Source organism: Talpa occidentalis, unplaced genomic scaffold (assembly GCF_014898055.3).
Source record: "Talpa occidentalis isolate TD23 unplaced genomic scaffold, MPIMG_talOcc4v2.1 talOcc4.14, whole genome shotgun sequence".
Taxonomy (NCBI): domain Eukaryota; kingdom Metazoa; phylum Chordata; class Mammalia; order Eulipotyphla; family Talpidae; genus Talpa; species Talpa occidentalis.
The window spans coordinates 70,059,651-70,085,673 of NW_023601433.1; the positions used below are offsets into that span (position 1 = coordinate 70,059,651).

Genomic DNA, 26,023 nt, shown 5'->3' on the forward strand with positions numbered 1-26,023 from the left:
AAAATCAGTGTACATATATCTGATATACTGAGAAAAGGAAATGTTTGGTGAAATTGTATCTTTTGACTTCAATTATACAAATTATGGATTCATTATTAAGACAATAAGTCATTTTTAGTTTATAGACTGCATATTTGTGACATGGAGACCTTGGCTTTGCTTTTTAGGTTTCATGTATCTTTGTACCATTTTTTGGATAAGGCAGAAACCTGATGATCCCTTTTGAGCAACATTGATGCCATCCTTAGGAGTTTCCCATTACATTCTCTGTCTACTGATAATTAAAAAGACAAAACACACCCGATCTATCAATTTGTATCTATTTTGACAAAAATAGATTGTAATGTAGAAGTAGTATAACAATGTGGCTAAGTTTGCAGATTTTACAGCCAATTTGTTTTGATTTGAATCCTTTCTCAATCCCTTGTATACTATGGTACTTTGGGAATATTGCTTAGCCTCACTTTGCCAGTGTAGTCTTCTATAAAGTAATATTGATACATCATATAAAAATTAGTTAAAAATGAGTCGTATCCCTAAATAAAGGCTATAACTAAGAAATTTTTCATAGATGAAAGCATAGGCATAAATCTTCATGACATTGGGATAGACAGTGGTTTTTTAGATACAACATCAAAATATAAATGACAAAAGAAAAAATAAGTAAATTGGACTTCATCAAAATTAAAATTTCTGAGCATCAAACATCACCAAGAAAGACACCCATAGAATGACAAAAAGAATACTTGTAAATTATACTAGTATCAAGAATATATAAATAATTCCTATAACTAAATAGTAAAAAGATAATCCTATTTGAAAAAACAGGCAAAGGGTCTGAATAGACATTTCTCCAAATAATATTTGCCAGTGGCCAATAAGTATATGAAAAGATGTTCAACTGTATTCATTTTTAGGAGAATACATATCAATTTTACAACAATGCTAGCATAGCTAAAAAATTCAAAATGGCTCATTTTGCAAAACAGGTCTCTTATTTATACTGTACTTTTGTGAATTGACAGGAATAACAGTATTGACAAAAAAATGGAAAAATTATGGCAGCATTAAACCTAACAGTGGATCCTATATATCTAGATAAATGTCTATAGTGTGTTTGCTGTAAGAGAAAGTTCTATATTTTAAAATGAAATATTAAGTGATCATATCAAAAGACATAAGAGGATACAGAAATTTTTATCTTTCAGTGGACTATTCTTCCAAGGAAGTCTAATTGTGAGTACATTTAGTTAAATGAAATTTATCTGACCTCAAGATAGCAACTCTGTAATTCTCAGTCACCAAGAATCATTTATTGAAGATTGGCTTGTCATTTTATCATTTTGAATGACACAAACTGTATTCCATTATATTTTGGGGTGAGGCTTGTAGGGTGACACCAAAGAACAAACTAAATTTTACTCTATACATTTGGGAACTAATTCCATATATTTGTCCTTTGCCCTTAGTTAAATATTAAATCTGTCATCAAATTGTGAATTTTAAAACGAGTGAATTCTTTTTAAAAGCAGCAATTTTAAAACAGTATTTAAAAGATTCAGAATATTAAATATTTTGAAGTTATTTTTACATTGTTTACCAAACATTATAAGTAACATATTTTTCTATTAACTATTCAGAAGAGAATATAGTTTCTTGCGACTTAATAATGTCGTGTTAGTAAAATTTATTTCCAAATGAAATTTTTCTCAGAGAGAGAAGATACACAAGAAGAAGGAATAGCAGCTATTTCCACTTCTGAAAATTATTTTGTTTGATTTATTCTTATTAAATTTTAACATGTTTTGTTTGAGCTTAATAGTTTGGAAAAGTGATAGCCACCTTGGCTTGTGTTTTCCCTCCCATTACTGTAATGTTACTTTTAAAAATTATTAATCAACAGGGATTGTACAACTGCTAATTTTTGGTTTGGAAATGAAATGTTTTAATATAATGTGTTAAGTGATATTTTAATGATGATCTGTCAGGTTAATTATGATGTTCTAATGCCCATTTTTGGTAAATGCCTATTGTGGTTAAAAAAAATAACATAAAAGTGTACAATCCAGTGGCATTATGTATATTCACATTATTGTATAATCATTGCCACTGTCTACCTAGAATGTTTTCATCATTCTCAACTAAACTCTGTACCCATGAAACAACTTTCCACTCCCCCCTCCCCCCTAGCAAACTCTTTTCTATCTCTCAAATTTGCCTTTTCTGGGTACATTATATAAGTGGAATGATACATTATCTGTCCTTTCATGTCTGATTTATTTTACTTACTATAATGTTTTAAAGCTTCATTAATGTTATATAGCATTATCCAAATTTCATTTCTTTTAATCGTTGAATGATTTTCCATTCTATGTATGTACCACATTTTATCAATTAATTCATTTCTTTGAAAGACATTTGGGCTTGGCTATTCTTAATAATGCTGCTATGAACATTGGTGTTCAGGTATCTGTTTGATTACCTGCTTTCAATTCTTTGGACATAAGCTGGGAGTGGAATTGTGGGAGCATAGGTTCATTCTATGTTTAACTTTTTAAGGAACCACCAAACTCTTTTTAGAGGCTACTCCACTTAGTATTTCCACTACCAATTCACAAGAATTCTAATTACTTCATATCCTAATACTAATGAAGTGGTAGCTCTTGATTTTGATTTGCATTTTTCCAATGATTGGTGATAGTTCAGCATTTTTTTATGTGTTTATTAGTTATTTATATATCTTCTTTTTTAAAAAAAGTTTTCTTAATTTATGCATACAAGAATTAGGGTACAGGCCAGAGGTGTGGGGGTGTGAGGACTCACCAGAGACAGTGAAGAGCAGAACAGGCAGATCTACTGAAATACACTGCTGATGAGACCAGTGGGCAAGCCAGGAGAGGTCTGCTGTACCATGTGCGTAGCTCCCTGGCTGGGGATCAAACTCATACTGGCAGTGGCTGCGGATAGCTTCATAGGCTGCATCTTAACCCTTTGTGCCACCAGGGAGGCCCCTTTATATATCTTCTTTGCAGAAATGTTTGTTCAAATTTTTGCTCATTCTTAATCAAGTTGTTTGGTTGTTCATTGCTGAGTTGTAAGAATCCTTTCTATATTTTGAATGTAAATCACTTATTAGATACATGATTCACAATTTTTTTCTTCTGTTCTGTGAGCTTTCATGTTCTTGACAGTGTGCTTTGATGCCCCAAAGCTTTTAATTTCAATAAAGTCCAATTTATCTATGTTTTCTTTCAGAACTTGTTTTTGGTGTCATACCCAAGAAATAATTACCAAATCTAATGTCATAAAACCTTTCCCCTATGTTTTTTTCTAGGAGTTTTATAGTTTTAGACTTTACATTTATATCTTCAATCCATTTTGTCTTAAATTTTATACGTGGGGTAAGGTAATGGTACAACTTCATTATTTTGGGTGTGGCTATCTAACTGTGTTGGCATCATTTGTTGAAGAGATTGTCTTTTCTCTGTTGTGTGATCATGACAACCTTATCAAAGATTTTTGACTATGTATATGGTTACAATGCAAATTTTATCTTAAATTCTGAAAAGTAGACTCAGCCAACTCCAGCCACATTGTAGTAATCCAGTTTCTGTGTCTGCATACATTCCTCCCCCCCATTCCCTTATGTCACATCAAAATTTACACATTCTCTGCTTCATTCTTGCTAAGTGCCTACTAGTTAACTGAATACATTAATTTCTACATGATATTTTAACTACTTTATGTGTTCCTTGTTCTGCCCATTGGTGTACTGCACAGCACATTTTAATGACATCCCTTAATGCCTAACCCAAGAAAGAGCTCACATACAATGACTTAATGGTGTGTGAGAGTCTGTGTGTGTGAATGTAGATGAATGCCAGGGTGGTGATAGGGTAAATATGGGGAGAAGACAGAGCGGGGAGAAGAATAGTTTAGCTAAAGGGATTTTTTTTTCTCTTCTTCTTAAAAAAGTATCATTTAAATAACCTCTTACTCCATCTGGTGGCAGCAATACTAATTATAACGTATAAAGAACAACTAAAGTGTTTATAACATATTTATATCAATATATGCCCTTCAGAGACTTAAAATGCTTAATAATTACCAAAGCTCCATTCCCAGGTTCTTTTGAAACACTTATATTTACTTGTGTTTGTTTAAATGGCAAAAACCAGTTACATAATAAGTACTAAAATAACTTTAAAAATTAATGTACTGAATTACATTATACTGAATTGCTTGCTTTTTGAGAAATATTGTGAGTGGTTAATAGTTTTTTCATTTTCCTTGGATCTACATTTTTAAAGCCCATTCAAATATTATATAAGCAAAGGACTTTGCACAGTTGTAATTGAGTGTCTTCCTTAACTATTTATACATGGATATTTTACCTAGGGTTACAAAGATGCTTTTGATACTGGCTTGCTCATGATATATACAAGCATGTAGTACAGTGTGTTGAATGCTTGGCAGTTCAATAGGAAACAATAAATAATTCAGGTCAGAGACTTTAAAGTTGTTTTTTAGGGACCGCTCCTGGTACCTAGCTCTTAAACAATTTCGATTTCGGTAAGTTACCAACCACTCTTGTTTTCTTCTTTAAGTTACCAAGTTTTCTTCCTTAATTTACCAAGAAGAAAGTTAACTTTCTTCGATAAGTTACCAACCCTCAGTTTTCTTCTTTATAAAGTGGGATAATAATAGATCTAATAACAGGCTTGATGTGAACATTAAAATGTGTAGAATGCTTATAAACTTATAATTAATGACTTGTGGAATGTACTCAATAAATGTAACAATTAGTAGAGGTGTGTACAGAACATAGTAGTAGTATAAAAATAAGAGTGGTTAAGGGGTGGTCTGAGAAGACTTCAACAAAGAAATGACATATGAGAAGATTCTTGAGAAGCGAATTTCACTGGTCAGTGTAATAACAAATAAAAGAGACAGGTAAGTCAGAGAGACATAAATGCAGATATTGAAAGCATATAGAGTATTCAGGGAAATTCAAATATTTCAACTTGGATCCAGAAAAACCTGGCTAAGGGTTTTGAACTCTATCATATAGGCAGTTTAAAAAAATCATGAAGCTGGGCCTCCCTGGTGGCGCAGCGGTTGAGCGCTGGGTTGCGAAGCTGCCCCCAGCCTCTGCAGCACCAGTTCAATCCCCAGCTGCTCCCCGGCCACCGGAGGAGGGTCCCGCATGGCGCGCAGACCTCTCCTGCTGCCCGCTGCTCCCCTCAGCAGTGTACGTTGGTCCTTCTGCCTGCTCTGCTCCCCGCTCTGGCTCTGGTGAATTCTCTCACCCTCCCGCGCTTCTGACTGTGCCCAGTGCTTGTATAAATAAATAAATAAATAAATCTTTAAAAAAAAAAAAAATCATGAAGCTAATGATGTTAGACATGTGGCGCTGCCATCATAAAAATAAGTTTGTAACTTATTCAGTCACCCATTCAGTTTCTTTACATTTTTTCTTTAAGGTAACATTGGTTTACAACACTGTATATGATTAAGAAATATAATTTCTTGGGGGTGTACTAAGTTCTCAGGAATTGTTTATGGATAGTGAACAAAACAGGCATGATCTGTGATCCTATGAATGGAATTCATAGTCAATGTGGGGTAAAGGCAAGTGAGAAAATAAATGGACATGTAATTTTTAAAATTCCTATAAGTGTTTCTGGTATACATCCAAGGTTGGGAACAATTGACATACAATCTTGACAATACATGTTGTGTCTTCTTCTGTGGGAGGAGGCAAAACCTAAATAAATTCTTCTCATTTGGGAGAAGAATATAGAACAGGAATATAGAACAGAAGAGTATAGAACAGGAATGAGACTGTTCTATACTACTCTTGAACTTTTCACAGTCCCATAAACACTAAACCTTTTGGCAATCATAATTAATTTAACTTTTTGGCTTTCCTCTGCCAGGGAGTAATGAACCCAAAGAGAATCGTATCCCTTGAAGACAATGAATTTCAGAGACAATGGAGCATGGTGGGAATAGAAGGGACCTTTTGAACTGATCAGCATTCATTTGGTGAAATTTAATTCAACTGTTTCCCTCAGACCATGGAATAATTAAAAGGAAAATTTATTTTAAAACATCTGTAAAACACTTCCTTCTTTTCCTCTGAGGAATAACTAACAGTTAATTCAGATACACTATAATCACAGAGTCAGTGGGTGGGGAATAATTGGAATGACTCTTGAACATCAGAGGTCAACACATACTGCACAAGTGAGACACATAGGAGAGTCACCCACCTTCACTGAACAGGAATTGGGTAGAGAGAAAGACCTGGAGACTATGGTCTGGGGCTGGGACATAGACAGTGGAGTTATCACCTCAGAAGGGCTCTAAGGAGGGCAGAGTGAAATGGTATGGAGGAAGATATTGTCAATGAAAAGGAAAATGTGTGGTGTAGGTACAGTGTTTCATAGCATCCAGGTCCCTAGTAAGGAGATCAGAGACTATGCTCTAAACCACAGACCCTCTATACCATCCCTTGAGACTGGTGCTGATTTCATTAAGTACACAGGCAGAGTGAAACAGCAGAGTCTCAGATTTGGACAGCCAGAGAAGAAGCATATCAATGGTACCACAAACGTGAACCATCTTGCCCCTTACCAAAAGTTGGTAAGAGGCCTTCAGGCCTCTCCCCCATCCTGCTGACTCAACTGCAAAAACAGGTCTCATTAACCATAGAAGTCTGACAGGGAAAAAAGAATCAAACCATATTTCCAATTGTTAGAAGAGTAAAAGTAGTTCAACTCCCGAAACTGCTGCAATAGATATTCTATGTTTTTTAAATAGGGCAATTTAAAGTAGCAAAATGGTCATACCATAAAATGTAACACATGGCACCTTGGGACCTTGGGAAATATGATATCACAAGAACAATTCTCTGTAATCCAATCACAAAGACATGGAAGGTTTTATCTCCCTATGATATTGAGATAAAAATTACTGTAATAATAAAAACCAAGGAGTTGGAAAAAATGTAGAAAGGCATGTGTGACATAAGAGAACTCAGTAATGAAGAAGCACCAAAATGTGTAAAACAACTATTAACAAACCTAAAAACAGACAATGGCAGCAACACAATAACAGTGGGGAACTCCAGAACCCCACTAACATCAGTGGACAGCTCAATCACACAGGAAATCCACACGGAAACAATAGCCCTAAATAAGGAACTAGAACAGATGTGCTTAATAGACATTTATTTGGCATTCCACCCCCAGATATATACCAGTATATATCTGATTGAGAGTGAGAGTGTGTGTGTTTGTGTGTGTGTGTGTGTGTGGTGTATACATATATACATGCATGTACATATATATACATATGAATGATAGAATGCTACTCAGCTATAAAAGAATTTTTAAAAAGATAAAATCTTGCTACTTGGAACAACAAGCTGAAACTGGAGGGAATTATGCTAAGTGAAATAAGTCAGTTAAAGACAAATATTGATCATTTCTTTGCAAAGGGAAAATAAAAAAAAAAAAAGGAACAGACAAAACTAAACCAAAACACACCCTAGATATGCGACTGTGGGAGTAAGACTACTAGCAGAGGAGATAAGGAAAGGAGACCCAATGGACTATGGTGGAGGACTGTAGGGACATGTTGTTGGGTGTGGTATGGTAGTAGTAGTATAGACCCATACCCTTAAGTTATATACAGTGTTATAAACCAGTGTCACCTTCATAAAAAGAAATAAGAAATAAGGTGACTGTGATTGTGGAGAGGTCACAAACTAAAAGATGATTCTAAAAGAAATCAAATATGAAGGAAAGTCCTTGATTAATCTATTCTGGGTGTTTAGCACCATGAAGTGACTGAGATAATAAAAGCTGCACAAACTGCAAGGAGGTTTTGATTTTGTTTTCTTTGAGACAAATATATAAACAGAAATGCTTGCCTGAAAGTAAATGAGCAGTTAGGCACAAGAACAAATGAACCAACAATCCAGAAGGCAAACACTAGTGGCTCACCAGTGAGATAAATATGGGAAATAAGCTAACGGACATGACTATATATGACAGATGTAACAAAAATAGACAGCAGATGCAAATCATATATAAATAATAGAGGCAGCTGGAGTTCAGTTCAGTCCAAGACCCTCTCTTCTAAATACTATCATTGCCTAGACAACCTTAGACATTTCCTCTGCTCTCTGGATCCAGAGCCTCAATTGTCTAATTGATATTTTTGCTTGTTTCTCAATGCATCAGTACATTTAAAACCAGTTTCTAGATCTTTTCTCTGTCAGACTTTATCCTGTTCTCTCTTTCCTGTCTCAGGGAATGCCACCACCATTGATTAGAGTTAAGAGTACAGTATAACTTTGACATGTCTCTATTCCTCATTTTATATGCCAGTCCATCATATATTCCTGTCAAGTGTGCACCTCAATTGGAGTCAATGTTCTCCATCTCCACTGCTATCAATGCCTTCTTTACATTGTTTTTGTATTCTCCTGTATTCATTTGACTTTTCTTTCAATATCTTCTCCATCCTGCAGTCAGAGATACTAAGTTCAGTTTTATCATTTTAAAAACAATCTTTTCCTTGATAAAAGGTAGAGATCAAGAAAAAAAAAATAACCCAAAAACCCAAACCCTAAATCATATTTACAAGTACCAGCATGAATAGCATGGGCTATTTTTACATCATCACTGTCTTCTTTCCCCTCTTTTTTGCACTGTAGCCATACCCTTCTGTCACTGATGAGACCTGGAACCCTGAAACTTAATACCGATGGCCCCTCTATTTGGAACACATCACTTTTCTCCATCACCACCCCTGCAGGGATGAGAGAGAGGAGTGTAGGGTGTCTTTCTGTTTACTAAATTTGATTTTATGTATGCATTATAAAGCCATTAAGAAAACAGGAGATTTTGAAGTAATGGACTTGAATGGTCAAAAATCAGTTTGGTTTTGGATTTGCTGAAATTAAGTCATCCATGAACTTTTTTTAGTTGGAATAGTTAAGACTGGTGCTTAGAATAGAAGTCAGAACTAAAGATAGAATCAAGTTACCACAATGGAAAGGGGTGGTAACTTTGCTATGGGAATGAAAGAGGTACCCCAAGAACTGGTATGGAGAGGTAGACTTCTATTGTGTATCATCAAGGAAAGGTTTTCATTAAAAAAAATTTTATTTTATGTCTTTATCCAAAACTTGAATCACCTTAATGATTTATATTTTAAGATTCAGGAATAGGAAGTAATCAAATTATTTTCATGTCCATTTGCACTGATTTATTATTCTTTTGGTATCAGGAAACTGGTGTTGAAATGCCTTAAAATAAGTTTTATTTATAGCTCTCTCATTCAAGAAGTCAAAAAATCTTTATAAATTTTCTAAGTATTTGAAACAGCCTTCATGATATGTGCTTTCAGACCATAAGCATATGGTCAAAGAGTTCTTGGCTTCCAAAAGCACTCATTGAAAACAGGAAATTTTGAATATAATTTAGAAAATTTGAACCAATTTAGTATTAATGGGTCCATTTTGTTTTAGGACTACATTTTATTCTCTTGAGAGCATACTTTGTCCATGGATTTCCATATGTATCTATTTCAGAACTTTTTAATTTTTTTTTATCTTGCATTCAATCCTTTAATGTTAATGATTGGAAATGTTATTACAGTCATCTTAATTTCATAAACCAAAAATATTCTGTTTATTTCATAATTAACATCCTCAAATCAAGTTCTAGCCTATTATTTATTAAAATATATTTGGTATATAACATTGTGTAAAATTTAAGGTATACAATATGTCAATTTGATACATTTATATATTGTAATATATTTTGATTGCCACTGTAGCAATAATTAGCCCCTAACTCATGTAACATTAATTAAAATTTCTTTTAATTGTAAAAAAATTAAGTTCTGGACTCTTAGCAAGTTTATTGTGATTGTAATATAATATCGTTGTCCATGGTATGACCTATTTTCTTGTTATGTTGTATTACTATAAAAATGGGTCTGCGGGCCTTCCCTGGTCGCGCACGGTTGAGCGCTGGGCTGCAAAGCTGCCAGCAGCCTCTGCAGCGCCAGTTCGATTCCCGGCCCCCAGCGAGGGTCGCACATGGCGCGCAGACCTCTCCTGCCCTGCCACGCCCACTGCTCCCCTCAGCAGTGTATTTCATCAGTCTGCCTGTTCTGTTCCCTGCTCTGGCTCTGGTGAATTCTCTCACCCTCCCGTGCTTCTGACTGTACCCAGTGCTTGTATGAATAAATAAATCTTTAAAAAAAAAAAAAATGGGTCTGACAAAACCAATTGTAAACCGGCTAGAAAATGTGAACAGATTCTGATATGAATTGATCAGAATGTTTACAAGCAAATGTACACATTTTTCTATATCAATCTTAAGGCAAATTTTCACCTTTTTTGTATTCATAGTGACATAGTGGTAGATAAGATAGGAAAGGTAATAAACAAAATATAAGTTTCAATAATAGTTTTTGCTCTTTTAATTGTTTTTATGGTGCTCTTTAGAAATAAAGGCAATATCTAACACCAGAAAAAAGTCACCTATTATAAACTGAAAGATCATAAAAATGTTATTTCAAATTTAAACACAATTGTAATGTATGAACAAAAGTTCCCTCAAATCGCAATTGAAGAACTCACTGAATTGAAAAAAAATTTATACCTATGGAGAATAGAATCAGAATTAAATAATAGATGTTTAGACACTATTTTCAAAAGAATTTTTATGTGCACCAAGACTCTATGTGCACATAAAACTCTGTGTTTTATATAATAGGGCACATTTTACTATAAATAGTGTATTCATAAAGAATTAGATATAATTAAATTTTAATTGATTTTAAAATAAACTAATATGAATACTAATGTAATAAGTTTCCCCAAAAGATGGTGTCAGTATCAAAACACAGGGCATAGAGACTGCGGCACTTAAATATTTAATTACCCTATGTGTGGTGTGGTGTCTCCCTCTTTTATGGGGGCATAAAACGCTGAGCTACTTTGTGTTTCTTACTCCTGTCCTTTTTGTTCTTTCTTACATTTTTTCAAATTGACTATGCCAACTGACAATGCCAACACAGACTTCTTGGCCACTTACCTTCAATAGTACAGTTACATGGGTAGTCAGGCATTCCTCAGTTGATATGAGAGGTATAAAATACTAAACTCCTTTCGGGGTGATTTTAGGGAGAGATTTTACTGACAGAGCTTACTGTGCCAAGTGTTCTGGGTGTATCCCAATATGTTTTCTTTTTGTCTGGCTTTTTTAATATGTATAGTTTTTGAGATACATCTAGAGCATGTGTGTTAGTACTTTTCTTCTTTTATTTCTGAATGGCAATTCACTGTATCAGTTTTCCTGTTGAATGGATATTTGGGTTGTTCCCCGCTCTAATTATAGATAATGTTGTATGAAAATTCTTGTACAAGTTTTTTTTTGTTATTAAATGTGTTTTTTCTTTTAGGTAAATACCTAGAATTACAATTACTTGGTGACAGAACATATATATACTAACTTTATAAGACGCTGTCAAACCATTTTCCAAAGTGACTATAAAATTTTAGAAATGTATAGAAATGTCACAAAGTATAATTCCTCTATATTTGATATTGGTTAGTCTCTTAATTTTAACAGTTTTAGAAGTTACCTCTTTATGATATTAATCTTTTTAAGTTTATAGTTTTAGACTATTCTATGATGTAAAAGCAGCACAAGTATATTTCATGGAGTTTGGAAAAGACTGAAAATTTAAAGTAATGTGAAAATCACCTGTTAAATCCACAGTTTGTTTTTTCTAAATATTAGCAGAAAAAAATATATATAAATTATAATCATACACTCTTGTTATTAAGTGTACCCTCCTACATTCTACATTGTATTTTTTGACATTTGTATTACAATTGTGTATTATAGTTCATTTTCCTATTTATTTTTCAGTGTGTGGATTACTTCTAATTTTCTCAAATATGAATAATACTGTACATGAAGGATTCTTATAACTGAATCTTGTTTATGATTCAGATGATTTCCTTAGGACAACTTCTTGTTCAGTCATAATGTTGTCACATTTCCTGTCTTTATGGATCTTACTGCTTTTTCTTATCTCATTGTGTTTAATAGAAATTCCAGATAAATATAAAATCCAGGTGTTATGGACCTTGAGATGATTAATCATGTTGAATGAAACCAGTCAAAATGTAAAAGACAGATTTCAGATGGTTTCACTCATCTGTGGAGTATAAAAGCCCAATAAAAATTATATGCAAAGAACAGGAGGAATAAACCTTGAACTTGGCAAAAAGAAAATTATGGTTACCAGTGGGAATAAGAGAAAGGATGATGGAGGGATGGGACAAGGAGGCAGATGGCGTATGGGCCGGGGTGGTTTGGTGGAGGGGAAAATAACAAAGAGGTGAAGTGTGTCCTAGGAGCAAAAATAAAATCCCAATGTTATTATCAAGTGTCCTTGTCTCATTCCTTTTAAAAAGAATGCCTGCCTCACCATTAAGGCATGGCCATTTGTTTATGCAGATGTTCTTTCTGTTAAGGAAGTAATCTATATGAATGTTCCTTTCAATACTAACTTTAGTTGTGAAAAGTATGTCACGCATTATACAGTGTACAATGAGCATAAAACACGGGAACCCTTATCCAGTTAGGGTAGTTGAAAAATTTTTCTCAGGAACTCTTGTTTATACCACCTTCCCTTTTTACAGAGAAGACACTCAAAAAAAAAAATTAAAAACCTTTTATTCTCAAAAAAAAAAAAATCAATGAAACTAAGTACTGAGGAGGGAGTTGTAGTGAGCTGGATGGTGATTAGGGAGAGATGTGGAAATGGGTCAGGAAAAGGCCCCTGTGGGCCTCCGGTGAAGCTGTTACCATTACTTAAGGAATGAAGGTTACCTGTATTTAGGGATATCTCCAGAAGCATACGTTTTATTGGCAAAGCCTGTCTTAAGACAGGACATAGGTCTAGAGGCTAGGTTTTATCATATGAAGTGATCCTCTCACCCCTTCCTCTCTCCCTGATAACCCTGGGCCCTTGGAACATGCTAGAAACCCCTGATTTGCCTCATTTACTTTAAAATTTCCAGCATGTCAGATGCCCATATGTATGTTATTAAATTGGGTCTTTTTCTTCTACTAACCTTTCTGATGTTAATTTGTTCATTCAGCCTCTGAAGAAACTAGAGGAGTAGGGAATATTCCCTTGCACCCAGACAGTGCAAATATGCAAGTAGTCCTTTAGTATAAAATCCTCTGGAAGTAGAGTTTCTGGTACAATTGTGTAGAGACACTTAGTATTTTGATAGATTATTATTAATATTTTTGATAGACTTTTCAAAATTGCCTTTCCAAAGGCTTCATTAATTTGTATTTCTATCAGTATGAAAGTGCCCTTTTCCTAACGTTCTAACCAGAGATTGATATTATTAGTCTTAACCATTTTGATGCAGTTGGTTCAAAATGAAATAATTTCAACTTACATTTCCTGATTACTTGTGAGGGTGAGCACTTTTTCGCATTTATATTTGTATTTATATTTTTTCTTTGAATTCTCTGTTCACAGCAGGAATCATAGGAATGTGATTTTCCTTTTCACACGTGTTTTTATATTTCAGCAGGAGGTTACTAAAGGTGACTTCAGGAGCTACTATCCAGATATTATTTTAAATAACAACTTTTCAAAATTGGATTTTGAAAGTGATAGGGGCGAAGTTGAGTGATGCTACTGTGTAATGTCAGTTCTGACAATTTACTTGGGCAAGTTTTCAGCCTCTCTAAACCTCAGACTCTTCTTTTATAAGGTGGCAAACATAATAGTACCTTCTCTTCCTTGTGAATATTAATAAAGAAAGTACTTATAAAATGGCTGGTATAAAATTTGACTCATTATTATGTTTTCATTGTTATTTACTTTTATTGTCATCATTTTGTTAAAGTCAGGAGGTGTCTTCAAATTGGGAAAAGTGCCTCTTCTTGCAAACCAACAATGCTCGATGTACTTCTAGGTCCCTGTTTTACCTAGTGCAGTTACCTCCCTTTACTCCAACCTGGACTTTTTATTCTCAACATTTAAATCTATTGTATTACGGATTTTCCCTAAGATTTTGTCTTTATCCATGGGTTGAAATCCTCTGCTTCCTCATCCTGTTTGATGCTCTGTGATTATTTCTCTTTTTTTAATCTGTTTATTTTTTTTACATCTTCATTGATTTTGTATAGCATTTGGTTTCTCCCGTCAAGATTATTTCTATGAGTTTGACTAGACTGTTTTCCTTTGCAGTTCTGCTGTGATGGTCTTATGTTAGAATTACAGGTAGCAAGATATTGGCCTAACTTTGTCTTGAACACTGTGGTTTTTGTTGCTGTGTTTATTGAAACCTCACCATCAATCATAATGACTTGAAGTCAGATCAGAGCATTGGTCCAAGAAACCAGACTACAGGTTGAGTCAGAGATGTTGGGCTGTGGAGGTTGCTGTAGTAGATTGTCAAGACAAAAGCCTCCCTCAGCTCTGTATCCATTTAACTGAGGGAGAGATCCACAATCACCAGCTGGTCAAGGTTAGTCAAGGCAGATCACTGGTGGTGCTTTCCATGAAGCACCAAACTGCAACTCACCCTTCAGCTCCAGCTTAGTTCTAATCTCAGAGGTTTTGCTGGCAGTGCCTTTCCCCTGTGTCTCAAGCATGAACAGAGAAACCTGGAAGCTATTGGATTGTGCTGCAGCTGCAGAAAGTACAATGATACAGTATTTAGGCTGTTCAGATGCCTACCAAGCCCAGATGGGGAACAGGCTGGTGCATCTTGGGACCACCAAGTTAGCTTCCAGCAGTCTCAGGTACCATCAACTCAGTGCTTAGCTAGCAATCTGTTATCTCTTCAGAGAGATGTTCTGATCCTACTGCAGTCGGCTAGCAGCCACTTGGGCTTGTGAGTGGGGGTAGGGCAAGTGCCTCTCAATACCACCAAGGTAACCACCACAAATCCTGAGAGTTTAGATCCATGCCTGTCCTACAATCATTATTCTTTTGGAGAGATGGGACACATCAGACTCAGTAGCCTGGGAGGTGAGTTTGGGTAGGGATGGGGCTGGTGCTTTTAGATGAGCTAAAACAGCTGCCAGCAGTCCCAGGTATCAGCTCAGCACCTATCATCAGTGTTCCTGATGGTAGGCAGTTCTCACCCAGCTGTTTTCTAGGAGATGTGGAAGCCCCAGGATTCTAGGTGAGGTAGGAGAGGGTAACTTTCAGCATCTCCATGCTAGCTCCTTGCAGCTCCAGGTGTGTCAGCTCAATTCTTGCCCAACAGTCATTGCTCTTTATGATATGCATCACTTGCCAGTTTTCAGTGGATTAGGAGTTGAGTGGAATCCCCTGAGACCATGTGGGAGAGGGATAGGTTTCTTGCCCAGGGTCCTGGTATTGCTGGAGGGACTGTTTCTTAGACTTTCCTACCCTTTCTGATGGACTGTGATTCATCTCCTTGTGGAAATGCACATCAAGTCCTCAGTTCTCTTCACAGTGCACTTGCTCCTTTGCTGATGACTGTCCACTAGTTCCCCAGAGGAAGACATGGCTCCATGTACATGTTAGTCTGCCATGTTAGAGCAAGGACCATATCATTTTTTCTTTTACAAAAACTATTGCATAGATTGTTTTAGGAGCAATCTTGTATATTTTGGACTCTCACTTTAACTTCGTGTCATTTGGGGGGAAATTTAAAAATAAACAGTATTCATAGTCAGGTATGCTATGTAAATGCAATTTGCCATTTTGGAAATTCTATTAGTCAAAACCAATTCAAAATTTTGCTGATAGAAATGTTCTTTTCACTAAAAGCATATGCTAGTAAATATAATATCCAAAAGTGAAAAGTCATTTGAATCATCAACTCTGTTCACCGACTAAACTAGTTTGTTCATTCCCAAACTTTTATGTTAGTGAAAACCCTGAATTCTTTTGAAAAATTACCAAGTATTCCACTATGTCCAACAATATCCACCATTCTTTTGGAAGTTAGAGTTGAAATTTTCTTTATCTAGCTGTGCAGTTATCTAATACTTCTTTTTTACATGGCAGTCTCTTATCCAGCTTTTTGGCTTTCCAGCTTTTTGTTATTTAAAAATTGCTACTATTTTAAATTACTTTTCTGTAAGATATTTTTATACCAGGTGTAATTTTGTATACATTTTATGGATAAATTTAGTTAAAATGCAGGGAGTATAGAATGGCCTTTCCATATTTGTATTCTTAATTATATTTACTCTATATTGTAATGGAACTCATCAAAGTAAATTTATTTTTATAAGATAGATTGATCTTTATTTCATACCACAACTCTAAGCATTTTGCTTTGGTAAAATAATGCTATTTTGAATCCTAAAAAAATATTTTAAGATAATTAAATATATTTATCCCTAATAAACTTTACATAATCAGGAAAAGTATTTGGAAATCAACTTATTTTTTAAATTTTTAATTATGAACAACTAAATCATGTTAATAGGATGAGAGAGATTTGCTATGTAATATAACTGGGTTTCATATGTCTGTTTTAACCTCCAAAACCATCTTGTTGATATTTGAGAAATGGTTTGAAAGTATGCAATATACATGTGTGACTGTTTCTGAAATACAGGCAATATCTTCTATGTCTGTGAATTTCTTAGATAGAAAGTATCTTCCAAATAGTGTTTTCAACTGCTCAGACTATTCATTGATTCAGATTTAGAGAACAAAATTGCATGAAGCCTCTGGCAATATCATTAAGTTTGCTACCACTTTCTAGTCAGTCTTTTTGCATGTTTCAGTTAAGCCCATTTGTCTGAAATATTAGCCAAATTTTACTTATTTTCCCCTAAAGAATTCTATTCTACTGGATGAGGCATTATCAAAATACATAATGTAAGTTAACAATGATACTTTCATTTTGTTTTTAGAGCATCAGAGCATCAGGCCTTATCCTGTTGGAAACAATCCTGTTTGGGTCTCTGCTTCTGTACTTTCCAGTAAGTAACATACTTATACTTTATAATTAGAAATTTGTTTTGCTTATAGTAACATTTATAAATATCAATATATATATGTATATGTATTTATAACTGCTTATGTATTATATATGAAATATATTGATTATTTACATTTATATATACATTTATATATCTATAGTGATGCAATGGCTCTTATAGATGCATAAACAAGGATGTATATAAACCATGGCTCTTACCTATTGGATCACCTTAGATAGTTACTTAACATTTCTAAACTTTGGTTTCTTTCTATAAAATGAACTTATTATGCTTTTTCCAAGAATGTGAGGAAAATTAAATACTTAATTGAACTAATGGAAGGCACACTTGTGCTTGGTATAGATATAGGTACATGCATCAGAGACACATCAACCAACTAATGTTTGGCATGTTGTATGTTGTAATATCTAATCTTCTCTATAGAACTATCAGAGGGGTATTTAATAAGAATCATAGTCACCCAATTAAGAAATCAAAAACAACCCCAATTTTGCCCCAGATTCTGTGATGCCTAGATCCCATAGTAGACCTACCTCAGCGTGAACTCCCAGCACCATACCAAACCTCACAAGGCCCCAGCTGCCATGCCCACCAACCAATAAATGCCCAGAATGGTGGACAAGGAGGCCTGTCATACAACAGAGGCCCCAACTACAGCAGAACAAACCGAAAGCAAACCGCTGGGGAAATATAAATGGCCACGCAAGTAACCAGGAGAACAATAAATAAGCTTTTTCTTCCTATTAAATACAGAATTCAAAACTTCCATAATTAAGAAAATAAAAAAATTGAACAATACAAAAGAAAACTGAGAACAGTTTATAGATATGCAAGAAAGGGCCTCCCTGGTAGCGCAGCAGGTTGAGTGCAGCACTGTGAGGCTGTCTGCAGCCTCAGTGTCACCAGTTCAACTCCCGGCTGGCCAGGGAGATTCCCACATGGCGGTGGCAGACCTCTCTTGTCTTGCACACTGTTCCCCTCAGCAGTGTGTTTTGGTCCTTCTGCCTGTTCTGCTCCCTGCTCTGTCTCTGGTGGATTTTCTCACCCTCCTGTGCCTCTGGCCTGAACCCCAGTGCTTGTATAAATATATAAATCTTTGAAAAAAAATATAGATATGCAAGAAAACTCAGAAAAGCAAATGAGTGCTATGAGAAGCACAATCAGTTAACAGGAGATTGAAATTGAAAATCTGAATAATAAAATAATAGGCTTGTAAAATATATAAAGATCAATGGAAAAGATGAAAAATTCTGGAGAGAGCCAAGGAAGTAGAATAAATCAAATGGGAAAACAAATCAGTGAGCTCAAAGATGCAAATGGGGAAAGAGTCAAAATAGAAAAAGAGAGATACAAAAAGAAAAAATAAAACAATTCAAGAATTATCTGATACCATGAGGAAAGGAAATTTAAGAATCATAGGTATCCCAGAAAGAAGAGAAAGAGAATTGAAAAACTATTTAAGGAAATAATGGAAGAAAACTTTCCAAATGTGAAGAAGGAAAACAAGAAGTCAAAAGAACACCAAACTACCTAACAAAAAATAAAAATATAGTAAGATATAGTAGTAGCAAAGGGGCTGGTAGCAAAGAGGAGAGGGGTTCTTGAATGGAGGATTACAGGGGCTTTGGTGGTAGGTGTAGTAAAATAACATACATTTGTAGAGGTGTAAATCTATACTGCTAAGACATATACCCCAATAAATACAACTTGACAACAAAAAAAAACCCCTCAAAGACATAAAGTGAATTAAAGTAACCTGAACAATAATAAAGTAACATGAACAATAATCTTAATCATCTAAATATTTGTTGTTGCTGCCACCATCATGTTTTTCCTAAACCTCTGCTATTTTAAAATACATTTTCTATCCAATTTCAGGAGGGATATTTTATTTCAAAGATTTATTTATTTATGTATACAAGAGCTGGGGTACAGGCCAGAGATGCTGGTGGTGAGAAGATTCAACAGAGACAGAGTGGGGAGCAGAACAGGCAGACTTTCTGAAATACACTGCTGAGGGGAGCAGCAGGCAAGACAGGAGAGGTCTGCCACGCCACGTGGGTATTCCTGGCCAGGGATCGAATTTGTGCTACAGAGATTGTGGATTGCTTCATAGTGTGGTGCTTAACGCCTTGTGCCACCAGGGAGGCCCTGGAGGAGAGATATTTTAAAATATCAAAACTAATCTGCAGCACCTCTGTAGTTTCCTAGTGTTCTCAATATTAAGATTAAACACTTAATATAGTTTAGTTTATGATGTTATATTCAGTATGGTCTTTGGTCACCCCTTCATCCTTGTTCAGTACTGTTTTCTATAGCTGTCTATCCTGACCTTTCTGTTGCATTGGAAAACACCACACTGACAAACGGGAGTCGTGGAGCAGTATACATAATGCAGGATGCTGCTGAAGAGCAAGATCCTGGCCCTTTTATTGACACACATAATATGTTGTAAGGAGATTAAGGAGATTAAAGAAAGGGGAAGGGTGTAGAAGATTAAGGATTGTGAGTCTGCCCTCCAGGCGCTTCTTATCTACTTGATGACACACCTTAATCCCCAGCCCCCATGGTTCTAATCTTTTCAACAAGGCACTCCACTGATCAACTTCTGGGGTCCCTTGTCATACATCGGTCCTCAGCCCCCCAGGCATTCCCTGTCATACCTCGTGATATATAAGTAGGGAGTATGTGTTATGCATTGGTCCTCAGCCCCCTGGGCATTCTGGACATACCTCCTGATGCACATGTTATGCATTGGTCCTCAGCCCCTCCAGGCATTCCGGACATACCTTGTGATGCATAACCTCCCCAGTGTGATCCAGCTTTGTGCTCTTGTTTGATTTGAAGGGCTGAAGGGTTGGGTTCCTGTTCCTAACTGGCCGGACCACTTTGACCTTGTTTAGGTGATAAAATGGTGGCTGAATAGGCTGCTTAGGAGTAGCAGATCCACACCTTTCAGTTCCTAAATTAAACAAGATCTCTGTTATTTATGGCATAATAATGGCTTCCCAAAATTGTCCGAAGTCCTAATCCTTAGAACCTGTGATCTGTTTATTTAGATGAAAAAAAGGGACTTTGCAGAATGATTAAATTAAGTTAAGGAGTTTAGGAGATTAAGGAGATTATCTGGATGGACCCAAGATTACTAAGTGAAAAAGGAGAAGTTAGAGAATCAAAGAGATGACATCAGGAAAAAGACAGGACTTACTATTGCTACTTTGGGGATGGATAAAAGTGGCCATAAACTTGGGAATATGACCAACTTTTAGAAACTGTAAAAGAGAAAGGAACAGATTCTTTTCTAAAGACTCTAGAAGAAAATCTTACATTTTAGTGCCATAAGATCCATTTTCAGTTTCTGACTTATATTGGTATAAGATAATAAATTTGTGCCATTTAAAGCCACTTAATTTGTGATAATGTTTTACAGCAGCAACTGGAAACTAATATGCCTCTAGTCATATGACCTTTTTACATGCTTTCCTTCCTCCCACCCCTTCTCATAAATCCTTTTCCCCAACTGACATCTAATCATCCTTTAGATTTTTACTAAGTACCACTTTTTTTTTAGGAAACCTTTTCTTGACACCTGCCCCCCCATTTGGGTCAAAGTCCTTATAATGTCTTTTCCTGGAACCCTGTTTTCTTTCTTGACAACTCCTATCTCAGTTTATAGTTCTACATTCTAAAGTACAAGTTGTTTGTTATTCTCCTGCATAAACTCTAGTTTTGTGAGAGCAATGGCTTCTTTCTAGTTATCTCTCTCCAGTTTGCTACATCTGGGCATTTAGCCCAGTACCTGTCACCATAATTGAACTAAAGTAAATATACCATAAGTCAATGAACGAGACTTACTTGGACAAACTTAGAACTATTCTGTAAAACAATGTCTATTGTCCTCTTTAAATAGCCTTTGAAAGAATTGCTTGATTGTGGAAGACAATGAATGATGGTCACATTTATATTACCTTATTTAGTGCCTACAGTTAGGCTAAAATGCTTTTTCATGTTATTTTCTGTTGTAAGCAAAAGTTGGTTTATTTTTACCTATATGAGATTTATACTTATTTAAATAAAATGGTCTTATTAATGAGAATGGGCCCAAATTTATAGAAAAGTTTTAAAGTCTCTTAAATGGAAATGCTCTAGAAAAGAAAGACATTTGAAAGAATAATAAATGTTAGACCAGTAAATGTTCAAAGTAACTGGTAGAGGCCCTGTCATTGGCTGGAACCCAATTCTGAAAGACATCTGGTATACCTGTACCTGTTATAATATCAGATACAGAGAAAAAGGCAGAGAAATGGAAATTTTAAGGGAATTACAAGACAGCACTTCTGCTTGATAGCTCCGATATGCCTAGGGAAAATAAAACAGAAAGGAAGACTTACAAAACAAATTTCAAAGGGCAGAAATATCAGGATACCTCACCATGTTGACATCATTCTTAACTAGCAGTCTATTTCAGTTTTCATAACAAATTCTCTCTATACAATAACTGCTTGTGGTTCTCAAGTTCCTGCTGTGTACATCAACTTTAGATGGTTAGTATTCAGCTTCTGAAGACATAAAAGGCCAAAGTAATGAAGTTTTTCATATAGTGTAAGATAGAGGAGAAGACATGAGATTAAAGTACATTGTTGATTGAGTTTGGAAAGAAGTTCAATTTTATTTTACATGGAAGAATGGAAGATGGTATCTCAGAAATTGATGGCAAAAGCTTTGGCTACCTTGGGGAGGCAGGGTACTGTATTTGCATGACTGTATGTTTATAAAGCATTCCTGACAAAAAGGGTAACTTGGTCATTGGACTAGGGTTCATTAACTTCCTTGGATTTTGCAGAAAGGAAGCTTATAAATTTTGGCTAGAGCTTTTCCTGCAAGTAGTATCTCTGTATATGTATACCTAAATGTGATAAAGTTGATTAAATATACCTAGTATATGCAAAAGTTCTAACCATTTGGTTGTGTAAATGTGACTTATGCTCCATTTCTTTATTAGATACAGCTATATTTCTCTGTTCCTAGTGTGGCCCATACTGGAATGACTCATGCATAAAAGTTGTGTCTGGGGTCACATATTTTTAAAAAAGTATACTTGAATAAAGTAGGATTGTTTTTAGGATTGGGTAACTCCATGGAAGGAGGCTCTAGGGATATTCATAGTTCTACTGAGTTATGCAATTGAGCCTTTTCTTCATTTTATGTTGCATATTGTTGTTCAGATTTGCAAGAATTAAGGTTATTTTTGCCTTTTCTAAGCAATCTTAGACTACAGACGATTTCATAACAATGCTTATATTGGAAAGTCCAAATTGGAGATTATCATCATTGTGCAGATGAGGACAAGCCAAAATCTGACTAAATTTAGCATTGTTATAATTGGAGAGCAGAGTTGAAGCATTTAAAACATTTTCTTACAAATTCTCAAAAGAGACTCATGATTTGAAGTCCATACATTTATGAACAAATAGTTATTCTCCATAATCACCTAAAAACTTTTATTCAACTTATAAATGAAAAAAGAACTTTAAAACATTGAATAAAGTATTTTTTCAGATTAAATTACAAAAAAACACATTTTGCACATTAGTAAAGCATTAAACAATATGAAGACTAGAAGTTTGTTTTTGACTTCACTAAACCACCATTTCAGCTAGTAAAGTAAACTTTCCTTTCAATCTTAGTTATTTGGTTGGCTACATACACCTTTCTGCAAAAGACACAAATGCATGTACAAATATAATAATTATTTCAGATTATTCCCTCACCCCACCCCAAGTTCTCTTATAAAAGAGAATTACAAAATATTAGAACTTGGAAGGGCCATCAGATAGAACTTAGTCTTTATTTAACGTCTTTTTACAAATGAAAAAAGAAGGGTTAAGATAAGGTGAGGCTCAAACAATTATTCTCAGTTAGGTATTGAAAAGTCAAGAATATAATCTGGTCTCTTGATGCTTGGTGAAGCATTCCCTCCACTTCATGACAATATTTTTGATAAAGGATATAAATATGATATTAAAATGGCATGAATAGGATAATCAAGGAGGTTAATTTTCTACCTCTTGTTCAGTCTCCCTTCCTCATTTGGCCTTCAAATAAATAAAAGGCATAAAAAATGAAATAGAGAACCAATTTACAATAGCTTGTGGTTTATCTCTAAGATCCAATATAAAATTGCTGTGAACTCAAGTGGACCATGTTGTCAAATAATACAAAGTTTTCAACATTCACCAATTTTATCTACAAAAATGGCAAATTTGTATTTCAGTCTAAAAAATTATACCAGGTCATTTTCAGTGCCTTAGAATTAAAGGATTGCTTTTTCTATGATCACCCTAAAGCTTGAAACTAAAACTAAGATTCTTTTTTATTCTTGAGCCACACATATATCCAGAAGTAGAGGGAAAACAAGAACACATTACTCCCATGAGTAGGATGGCAGGAAATAAAGGAGAGAATTGATAGGGGGTGGGGGTGGGGGTTGAGAATGAGACCACAAGATATAACTAAAGCATCAAGTTTTATTTATACTCTTATCCTTTCCTTTGATGCTCAAGTTAACTCATATTTGGAGAGTTCCTCCAAGCTGGCTCTTGCATCTTTTTAATATAACCCCAGTGTTCTTGGAACCTTTTCTACTTTCTAGTGCAGGAGATATTACTCAGCCCAGAGATTAGCCATTCCTCCAAGAGTTCTGGTTCTTTTTTTTTTTTTGGGGGGGGGGTTGGGGGAGGACAGTATAATTCAGATTCACTTATATGTGACAAACATAGTGCAAAAAGTTCCCAATTTTACAACTAGGCCAACATTTTTCAATCCCAAGTTACCTAGGGACCTTTGTAGGGATATTTTGTCCCAACTCTAAAATTCATCCTTAAGATACAGTTTCAATCTTAATTATTTAAGATTCAGTTTTTTAATCTGATGGAGGCTGTATCTTACTTGATGTCATTAGATCCATTGGGATTGATATAAGAACAAAAGAGAAAATGGAAATCAGAAAAAAGTTAAATATTTATGAGCATAATAGTAATATGGAGGATGTCAATCATATGGGGATAGCTGTTTCTTGTCAGGATAGGTCAAAGAATATGGAAATAGAAGAGTCTTACTCCCCATACTTCCAGAGAATTTTAAGAACATTGACTAAAATATATAGGTCAAAACATCAGAGAACTAAATCACCTCCTTTAAGGGATTTTGAAGAGTATAATACTAAGATATTCTGTTCTATAGCATAAGTTAAAGGAATAGAGTAAATGGAATTTACTGGAATTCTGTGCCATTCCATTTATCCACTCATACTTCTTTTCCTTGCTCAACCAACCAGAGAGAAGTCTGATCATTGGTGGGAATGGTTGTCTACCAGTCACAAGGTACAGAATCTATTGCATATGCATATTTTAGGGGATTTAATTAAAAGAATCTTAGATCAGTGATGAATCGGGAATTAACTAATAATCAGCCTTTAGTTTAAAGAGTTTTCATAAATTGAGTTTTAGCAAATTGAAAGAGTTGAGAATTGAACAACTGACTAGTTTATCAGTGAAAAGCAACAGTGTTTTCAGTTTTGCTAAAATAAATACCACTTTGGCTATATGGCTATTAAAATACATTGTTGTTTTGTGAAATTTAGTAATTACTCATTATTTACAAACTTGGACAAAATTGAAAAATGTGGAGGACAAGATAAAAGATCAACCAAAGTTGCTATATGCAGAATTAATCACTGTATACATTTGATCATTTAAAACATCTATATATGTACATATATGGATAGAAAATGGATTGATGGTGAACATTGAAATATGTGGGGTTACTTTATGAATTTTTTAATTAGAAATGTCAATTATAATCTCTATTATTTTAACCAAAAAAAACCTAAAGTGGAAATTGAAGATATTTATGATTTTTGGATAACTGAATCTTTACAAACATTATCAGATCTAAAATATCTTATTTTAAAATAAACTCAATTCTTTTATTTTGATTTTAAGTTAATTACTTTTTGGCAACTTTGGGAGTGGTAAGAAATGACTTGCAGATGTACTTAATACTGAATTGACATCTAATTTGAGTGAAAGTTTCTTCAGGCAGCTCTCATTTTTGTCATTTACACCACTGAAACTCAAGGTCCTTAGACCTCTTATATTTACTAAGCCACAGAAGCTGCATCTGGGCTATATATTCATATCCAGAGAGATGAAAATGGTTAATCTCCATTTCTACTTTTCTGAAAACTTGGACTTAGAGAACTGAGCCCCAGAAAATAGAATTAGGATGCTAAATACAGTTGAATCAACATAAAGTGACCCCCATAAGAGAGGGATAGAACAAACATTTAAGTCAGAAAATGCTCGTGGTGAACTCAAATACAATCCTGCCTTTTGATTTTTGTTAATTCTTGAATTGTTAACATTTGAAACAACTATATAGTATATAATTTTGAAATTATAATTCACTTATCTGTTCAGCCTTATTTAAATAGATTTCGTGTTTTCCATTAATCTCTGTAATCTGGCTTCTTCATTCCTCAGTTCTGTACTTTGATATGTCCCTTGGTTCTCATTAACAACATTTTTATGAAGGAATAATGAGTTGACAGTGCCTACATTCTTACATGCTTGAAAATCTCTACCAATTGTCCTTATACATGAAAAATAACCAAATCCCTCGGTATAAGATTTCAAAACACACTTTCTATCTCAGAACTTTTATCTGAATATTTCCAGCTCTTGAACATAGCTTGATTTTTCTCTCCAGTGGATGACTAACTTAGTATTTCCATCTACATGCCAGTAAGTCATTCTTTAGTCTTGTAAGTAAATATTTAAAGTAGGAATTACCTGGGAGTTTATCATTCTGTGTCTCCTCACCCCCACCACCATTATTGTGTTCCCTTTCAGTATATAGATAGAAGTCCTCTTTTAGCCCTAGGGTGTTTTTAAATTACA

At 34.8% G+C, this 26,023-nt stretch overlaps 1 protein-coding gene across 1 annotated transcript in view; it reads left to right on the forward strand.

Annotated features, from left to right (window-relative positions):
* GPR158 (G protein-coupled receptor 158) overlaps positions 1–26,023 on the forward strand; it is a 423,375-nt gene that overhangs the window by 155,069 nt on the left and 242,283 nt on the right. Inside the window, exon 5 of the mRNA XM_037510729.2 lies at positions 16,974–17,042. Coding sequence (XP_037366626.1) covers positions 16,974–17,042 — 69 coding nt within the window. The remainder of the gene's footprint in view (positions 1–16,973; positions 17,043–26,023) is intronic.